This window comes from Sorex araneus, chromosome X, assembly GCF_027595985.1.
Source record: "Sorex araneus isolate mSorAra2 chromosome X, mSorAra2.pri, whole genome shotgun sequence".
Taxonomy (NCBI): Eukaryota; Metazoa; Chordata; class Mammalia; order Eulipotyphla; family Soricidae; genus Sorex; species Sorex araneus.
The window spans coordinates 220,738,764-220,748,140 of NC_073313.1; the positions used below are offsets into that span (position 1 = coordinate 220,738,764).

The window sequence follows — 9,377 nt, forward strand, 5'->3', positions numbered from 1 at the left end:
CTGGGAATTGCCCAGTCTGCACTGGCAATATTTGAGGGCCTATAAGGCTGTACCCAGAGAGGCTTGAGGAAACTGTGGTGCCAGGGATTGAACCAGGTGAGCCTCATACAGGCATAAGCCTTAACCCCTGCACTATCTCTTCGGCCCTCAATATGTTCTGCCTTTAAAGCAATTATAATGGCCCCAAGACAGGCTTTTCTACCTGGGGAATGAATGGCTATAGACAAAATATGCTGGCCTTGCAAGTGTGAGACCAGAGTTCAATTCCTGGCATCTTCCACAAGTGCTTATCACGTCGTGTACCTCTATTATTTGGGATAAAAATACAACAGTGTGTGGCCTTCTTTGGAGCACAGCAGACAGCATGCATTTGTGCTAGCCCTGCAGGTAAAATGTGTAAAACACTGCATATACTTAGATTCCATAGTGAAACCTAGTGTGTACTGCATGCACCATACCTAGATGAGTAAAATCCCTGGCAAACATGTGTACAAGTACCACGAATAACATATGTGGGACCCAGCAATAACTGTGGTGTGGTATATGAGCACCCTACAGATGCACAACTCCCAGCAAGCACCCCATTCCAGCACGGACAACTTGCGTCAGCAGCAGCAACCAAGGCGAAATAAATAAATAAAAGGAAATCACGGAAATGTATTCTAAGTCATACAAAGTGAAAATTTACAAAATCGCCAATGAAACAGTTTATTAACTAGAGTTTTAATAGTTGATTATTTTGGTAATTTGATTGTTGCTTTTCAAACAATAATTAAAGGAAAATGCAGAGTAAATTTTTCTACTTTTGTATACAGATATTGCTGAAGACTGTAACACTGGACTGATCGGGAATTGAGTAATATTGTAAAGAATTGACCTACAAATAAGTAGCCATCTCTTTTAGTTCAACAGTATTTAAGGGCAACCAATGAACAACTCTTTGTGGTTTTCTGAGAATGGCACACCAGAAACTTATCACAAATAATTCTGAGAAATAATCTAGAAGTACAAACTTGTTTTTGTGGGGCGGGCACACCCAGAAACGCTCGGGGCTTCCTTGCTCTGTACTCAGGAATTTATCTTAGGGGTGCTCATGGGATCTCAGGGATGGAACCCGGGACAGCCCTGTGCAAGGCAAACTCCCAAACTGCTGTCTTTCGCTCCAGTCCCATTCTACAAGTTTAATATTTTGGTTAAATACTGTTATTTCACAAATTCCTTTTCCGCTTCTCATATAATAAAGTGTTCCTGGCTCCCAAGTATGGGTTACTGGAACTTCAAAGGCCTTAACGGCCACTTTAAAGAGTGTGAAGCGGGACCCTCTGCGCCTAAAGACTTTGATTCCAGAGACCTAACACTTTCGGGCATCCAGCGCAGCTTCTAATAACAATGCATTGGGACTGCGGACTGGGCTTCAACTCTGTGCTGCCCGGGGGTGGATTTTTTTTCTCTCCACCCTGTCTTCCTGCACGGGAAAACGGCGGCGGCAGCAAAACGGCGGCGGCAGCAACCGCATGGCAGGCGCCATCTTAAGAATCCTTACCCAGAGGTACTCGATTTCTACATTTGGGGCTCCCAGGGACTCATGGGAAGGGGGTGTAACCGGCACGCCCTCAGCCCAGATAAATTCGGAGCTGCTGAGAGTGAAACAGACCTCTGTGCCTAAAGAATTAGATTCCAGAGACCTAACACATTTGGGCATCCAGCACAGCTTCTTACAGCAATGCACTGGGACTGTGAGCTGGGCTATGCAATTTCTGGCAGAATTTTCCTTGGACTTTATACAGAAATCCAAAACCGCGTGGATGCAGCTGTGTCCACGCGACTTAACATCTATAATTGTCAGCTATGTGAAACGGTTCCTTTTGAACAGGTCTGACTTGGGGGGGAAACTCCAAATAATAACAGTAAGTTTTTGTTGAAATATTGAAGGTTATTAATGTAGCAGCCACCTCTCTGGACTGTGAACTAAGCAAAAGCCCCACGCCGCGGCGTGGCGTACACCATACTATGAGGCTCAGGATGGGGGATGAGGGTGAAAAAAAAAAGGGAAAAGGAAAAAGGAAAAAAAAAAAAAGAAGAGTTATGTCCTTATAGCAGTGGGGCTCCATATCTCTTCATTCCCAGCAATGGAAAACTAATTATCAAATGCTTTCTTGGTAGTAGGTCTGTCTCTCGGGTAGAAACTCCAACAACTATAGTGAGTTGTGTGTTGAAATATGGAATGTAATCAAGGTAAAGAGAAAATGAAGTGAAATTCATCAGTTATACAGTAGGGGGTAGGGGGTGGGGGCGGGGGGTATACTGGGGTTTTTGGTGGTGGAATATGGGCACTGGTGAAGGGATGGGTGTTTGAATATTGTATAACTGAGAAATAAACCTGAGAACTTTGTAACTTTCCACATGGTGATTTAATAAAAAGTTAAAAAAAAAGTGTCTTTCAGAAAGACATCTCTATTATTATGAATTAACAGTTTATATCATATTATTTTTTGTAGATAATTTATTTCTTTGGTTTCCTTTCCTTTTTTACCTTTAATACATTTGGAAATCCTTATTAACATGCTCGAAACTACTATATTAAGGATCTACTAAGTTCAACCTGCTATTTAACAATCATGCCACCAGGTGGCGGCAGTGTACCACAGGAAGTGTACATTACCTTTAGCGGTCTTCATACTGATAACAACTCATGGTATTGACTTAAATACTGTGACTGAGATGTCCAATTATATATTTAATAACCACAGCCTTCTGAGTTAGGCAATGTATCTCCATTTTGAAAATGGCAAAAGAGTACTACAGAAGAACCACTCATTTCACCTCATAACTTAGAGAGTAGATCTGTCCCCCGTGTAGATTTATTCTAGATGTACCCAATATTCTTAAAAACTGAGTCATATTGTCACGGGCCTGTATGACTGACATTTTCAAGTTATCATTTAGGTGAAATACATATACTTAAATAAATAATTTCTATTCAAGTAAATACCCTTAAAAAATACTAAGAATCCACTTTTATTTATCATTTTGTATACATTGACAGCTAATTATTTTTCCTGAGTATTCACATTTTAAAGTATTTCTTATGTGGAACTTGTATTATTCTCTTGTATTACATTATTCTTTTATTCTTGCGCCCACATTTGAATCCCTGGAGTGGAAGAGGGGAGGGACAATGGCATTCCATTCCACCTCCAGGAGTTGGAAGTATGTCTTTTGTGCATTGCTTACTTAGGATCAACCTTTTGAAAGTGAACAGTTATGCTGTCATAGCAGATATAAAAATAATTTTGGCATCAGCACTTGATCTTCATTCATGAGGCTACAGCCGCTAGTGATTTGCATAAATATTCAAGAAGTTCAAGGTGTTATATGAGTGTATAGTAAATTTGATCAGGGGGTCAGAGATGCTTATCATGAGAATAAGAAAGTGGTGAAGAATTTTCCTTGGGCCACAAAGTGAAAAAACAAATAGGCCCATATAATGGGAATGGTAGTCTATTTGTTTATATCATTTTTGTAGTTAATATTTTGCATTTGATTTTTTTTCATATGTTGAGGATTACCATCTCCCTGAAAAGATTTAGGGTCCTTGAGTGTGTCAGAATTCTCATTCTTCTGGAATTAGAGGGAGGACCTTGTGGAACTTAAAGGCAAAAATTATCTTAGAATCTGCATCCTATTTCATTATCTGACTGACAGATATTTTTGTTTTTAAAGGGCATAGACATGTACTGTGTGCTTCTTTGTGGCAGAAAATTAGATGCAGGCTTTTATAAGGTTTATGTAGCAGCCATATAAGCATAGTAATTTACATCAACTACTTATGATTGGACCACTAAAATCAGAGAGTTTACATAATTCGTAGTTTGTGAAACTTCTGTCCAACAAACCTCACATACAAACTTAGATCAATCTTACTGAAACCCTATAAGATAAATGCATTTTTCTAGCTATTCCCTGCTAACCACTCTCCCAGTTCAAAGGAATTTATTTAAACATTTTTAGTATAAGCATCGTGATTTATAATATTGATAATGGCCGTTGGATGCACTAAACATTCCATGGCCACATCTTCCACCAGAGTGCCCGCTTCCCTTTCAGCATGGTGGCAGCATCCCACCTTCCTGTCCTGTTCCAACTCCCATGCCCCCTTCCCCCCTCTCAGTAATATGCTTGCTAAATTAAGGCCAGTTTTCAGTTTACGACTTTGAGTATATTTTTGTCTCCTTACTATGTTTCTTTATGTTCTACTTCTGAGAAAAACCATTCTGTGTCTGTCCCTCTCCTTCTGAATAACTGTGCTCAGCATAATACTCTAAGATACATCCCTGTAGTGGCAAACTGTATTTTGTTTCGAATCTTTGTGCAGTCATTTGTTCTTGGACATTCAGGTTGTTTCCAGATTTGGGCTCTTGTATTAGTTCTGCAGGGCTGGAGCGATAGCACAGAGGGTAGGGCATTTGCCTTGCACTCGGTCAACCCGGGTTTGATTCCTCCACCCCTCTTGGAGAGCCCGACAAGCTACCAAGAGTATCTCACCCACATGGCAGAGCCTGGCAAGCTACCGTGGCATATTCAATATGTCAAAAACAGTAACAACAAGTCTCACAATGGAGACATTACTGGCCCACTCAAGCAAATTGATGAGCAATGGGATGACAGTGACAGTGATTAGTGCTGCATTGAATATGGGAGTGGAAATATCTTTTCTGAATAGAGTATTTGGGCCCTTAGGGTAAATGTGCTATGGTCCTGATTTGCATTCCCCTGATGATAAGGAGGATTAGTCAGATAGGATGTTATCTTTTTCCTACACCTTTTGGCCACCCATGAGCCTTTTTTAAAGGAATTTTTAAAGAAAATCCTGGCAGTACTAGGGGCCCATATGGGAATCCAGGAATCAAACACAGGATAACTGCATGGAGGGAAAGGCCCTTACCTACTGTACTATTGTACTGGCCCAGTCAAAAGAATTTTTAAAGTCTTTATTCAGGCTATTTTCATATTCCTTTTGTCTGATTAAGAAGTTTGTGTTCTACTGAACATTCTTACTGGTTGGACTAATAGCTGAGGTGTTCCCCTCCCCCCCTCATTTTCTCCACTTTTTTCTCCTCGTATTGGGTCCATTCTCAGAAGGCTGAGACTGTTCCAAGCTAAACGAGGCTCACACAGCCTACAATTTCATGTTATACAGAGGCTATCAGGGCCACACCCATAGTGTTGAGAGGGATTCATGTGTTACTGGGGAATAGGACGGGGCCATGTATGTGCTAGGCACTTGAACTACCATCCTGGGCTGATGGACTTATTTTTAAGCTAAGTATTGACTTATGAGAGAAGCGGTAAAATTTTATTTCTATAAAATAATAGCATGCTATAAAATTATATTGACACAATATTAGTAAATAGTATCTCCAAAATGGAATTGGCTCTGAGTGGGTTATGTTATCCCCAGAAAAATTCAAAACAAAGTGAAACTCATAGACATTGCATCTACATTGCATTGCATTACTTAGCAATAAGGTAGGTAATCTTCACGCCTAGCTTTAAGATCATATTTTTTATTATTCAGATGAGTTTGGCTGAATTCATAGAGGTTTTAAACTTTGAACTTTTAATGGACTAATTGTGCTTTCTTTACTGACTATAGTAGTAGCAACTAGTTTAGGAATCTATGGTTGACTGACATGCATTTTCTCACCCTAAGAGAGAATTGATTAGGTGAACCCAGAGATCCACTTTCTCTTGCAGCTTCCCAAGGTGGAATTGCTTATTTACCCCCTATTGATTATTTCTCTAGACCCCTCTCCAACCAAACTCCAAAAGAATACAATATTAGTCATTCTTTCTGATAAATGAGCCAAAAGTAGTAAGGGTCCTCACTTTATAATGCTCAAAACTTCTGTTTTCATAAAGCACATATCAATTTTATTTTACTAAGTAGCATTACATCTTAAACACCCATAAACACACACACACACACAAACACAGTGGCCTATTAAAATAAGACTTTTGCTGTTTTTAAACTCAAGGACTAGATGTTCATTGCCTGTGGATCCCAGGTTAGTGGACAAGGCTGACGGGTGGGGGATGGGCCTGCAGCTCTTACTGTTCAATTCTGGCATCTAGGCTAAAGTGATGCAGCATGTCCCAGTTGGTCACACTGACCTTGGATGTGTCCCATTTCCTTTGGTATCATGCTTGCCACTGTCACTCACTTATTATATCAGTTTTTCTCACTTCCTCACAAATGTCTTCTTCAGATCTTGTTTCCTTCCTATGACCTTGCTGCCACCCCCTACTCCATCCTACCAGTTGGTCCCTTAGTGTCATCCTATGACAATTTACATGATTCTCACTTGTAGCTCTCTTCCTGGTACCCACAAAGAACATCTAGTTCCTGATTAAGAAATACTCTGTTACTTTATGCTGGAATATTCTGTCTGCTCTTGGGATCTCCTCTCTGTCATCACTCATGGCTTCCCTGGCACCAAACACAGTTTCAGGCATGTAAGAAATACGAATTCTTTAACAAAATTAAATACATTGAACTTAAATCACTTTAAAAAATCTATGATATAAAATCAGAATCTATTTATGGAAATCATCTGTACCTCATAAATCATCTGTACCTCACAAATCAGGTACAAAAAATCATCTGTAACTCATACAGTTAAATAGGAGTTATGACTTTACTCCTGTTCTTCATTACCAATCATCGACCTTCTATTAATTATTTACTATTTTTATACATCAATACCATAAAAATTAATGGAATTATAGCCATGCTACCAAAACTGCAATTAAAATTTTAAAGAATTAGAAAGGAAGAAAATGATAAATAAAATTCACTATTTTGCAACAATTTCTTTTAAGAAAATAATAAATTCATAATAGTAAGCAGCATACTATCTTTTCTTTATTCTATTGTCAATATATTTTCTTTTAGAGACAAGGCTCTATGGAATTAGAATAAATTCTGTTAACCAGAATTTGGTGTTGTTTTGGTGTTGTTTTTGAGTACATTCTCCCATTGGGCTCATCTGGGAAAATGTTTGCTTTGAAAATAAGGGGAAGAAGGAAAGAACGACTGAAAGCTCACATATTTGCATTTTTATTTTCTCTCTTGCACTTTTCCCAGGCAAAAAATGATACCAGGAGTCATAAAGAGTTATTTGTATAGCATTCTTCTCCTTGCAAATTCGCAGAGATGCTTCAGTGTTTATTTACTTTTAATAGTCTGAAAGAGGCATCATTGTTTGCTTAAAGAACTTGAGATATTTTTTGAACCTAAGCAGTTTTCAGATTTTGCATATAAGACATTTTCTGTGAAACACCACTGTAATAATTTTTTAAAAGACAATTTTTATACACAATGAAAAATCAATTTTTGGATGAAGATGAATCAGAAAAATTGTGATTACATGAAAAGGATAAATGACTCTAACATTTTACCTGTACTGTTAATATGCTCTTCATCATCTTCATCAATATCATTAAGAGTAGACACACAGCTAAGCAGCAAACATATAGAAACCCAAAATAACTGTTTCTTCTTCATTGTATAAATCACCTGTGAAATGCAGAACCCAAATATATCTAATGACTAGATTACTCATGTGAGGTCATCTATAGAATAGTAGAACTCTTATGCATGCCTTCAAATGTGAATTTTGGTGATAGTTGATATATTCTCATGATGCCTGTCCAGAAATTTCGTAACACATATTTAAAACATGTATGTAGCTTTCAACACTGTTGAAAACATACCTTCAATACATATATCTAATAATATTCAAACGTATGACATTTAAAACTTAACAATATAAGTTAAAATGACTATACTTGGGAATCCTTAGTAAATGCTAGTTAACATGATTTAAAATGTATTAAGTTCCACTTTAATATGCAATTCTTTTTTTTTTTTTGCCTTTTGGGTCACACCCGGCAATGCACAGGGGTCATTCCTGGCTCATGCACTCAGGAATTACCCCTGGCGGTGCTCAGGGGACCATATGGGATGCTGGGATTCGAACCCGGGTTGGCCGCATGCAAGGCAAACGCCCTACCCACTGTACTATCACTCCAGCCCCTAATATGCAATTCTTAGTGTCACTATTTTTTATAGTTATCTTTTTTTCTTGGTAAATCTATTCTGTTTATTTATAAATTTCTGTGGCTTATTTTGTGCACCATCTAACTTCTGGTTTTTATTTTCTTTAACTCTGGTCATTTTGGAAAAGAGGTAGGGTTTGGGAACATACCTGGAGTTGTTCTGGGATAACTTGGCCCTTGGATCACTCTTGGCAGTGCTCTTGGACCATATGTGGTGCCCGAATCAAACTGGGTTGGCAACCTACGACAGGTGCCTTAACCCTAGAACTGTCTTCTGGCCCAACTCTGGTCCTGCTGTTAAAAAAGAAAAATATTTTCTTAATATTATACTTTGCTTGCTTTAAAATATAGATCACCTTTATAGTCACCTTTATAGTCAGTTTTCTTAACAGATTTTTTATAAGACAACAAACAGAACAGTTGAAAGAAGAAATATCTAACAATCTGGTCAGTCCTTTGCCCCACTTCTACATTCAACTTAAGGACCTATCTGATTCTTAGGCGATTCTCAAAAATGAGAATTTAAAGGACAAACAAAAGCATTTAGAGTCTGTGATAAACAGATTTCATCAGGAGCATAAGAATTCCTTTCCAAAATGACTTAAAGGTCCAAAGAATGGGAATGGTGGGGAGGGAAAAATGCATGAAAAATTTGTAGTTAGTCTTTTTATATTCCAAATTCAAAGGTAGAAGGGATGGAACAATGCCGGACAGCCTGGGAAGGGGACTCGAGGAAGGACACACACATATCCGCTCACTAATGGTAATAGAATCAGGAAGGAAAGAGAGATCTCAACAGTAAACATTTACAAATGCAGAAACAGACGTTCTATGGAAAACAAATTGGAGAATTTTCTGTTGATGTCTGCAGAGAATGAATCACAGATGGAATAAACACCATTAACTTGCGTTGGGGGGGGATTTTATTGTAGGTATTAAAATAACAAATGACTTTTGCTTTAAATGTCATTGGACTCATTACTAAAGGTAATACCTATTTTTCACAAGAGTTGGATTATTATCACATTTGATATTCAATAACTGTTATATATTGCCTAAATTATAAACTATTTAAATTCATAACTCTATGTATATGCTAGTTTTAGATGTTTCTGCCAAATTTCTTCTAGCCATAATGTTACTTTTGAAAATAAATGTTTTGACAGCTCTTTTGTTTCCATTTGATTTTTTTGGAAGAGTATATCACTCTTACACTTTGATTATAAAATACACTATGCTTTTTAAAAATCACAGGT

The 9,377-nt window shown here is 38.0% G+C and overlaps 1 protein-coding gene across 1 annotated transcript in view; it reads right to left on the reverse strand.

Annotated features, from left to right (window-relative positions):
• The window catches only part of TFPI (tissue factor pathway inhibitor), a 30,739-nt gene extending 23,172 nt beyond the window's left edge, over positions 1-7,567 (reverse strand). The window contains exon 1 of the mRNA XM_012933219.2: positions 7,462-7,567. Coding sequence (XP_012788673.2) covers positions 7,462-7,567 — 106 coding nt within the window. The remainder of the gene's footprint in view (positions 1-7,461) is intronic.
• Between the last annotated feature and the right edge of the window lie 1,810 nt (positions 7,568-9,377).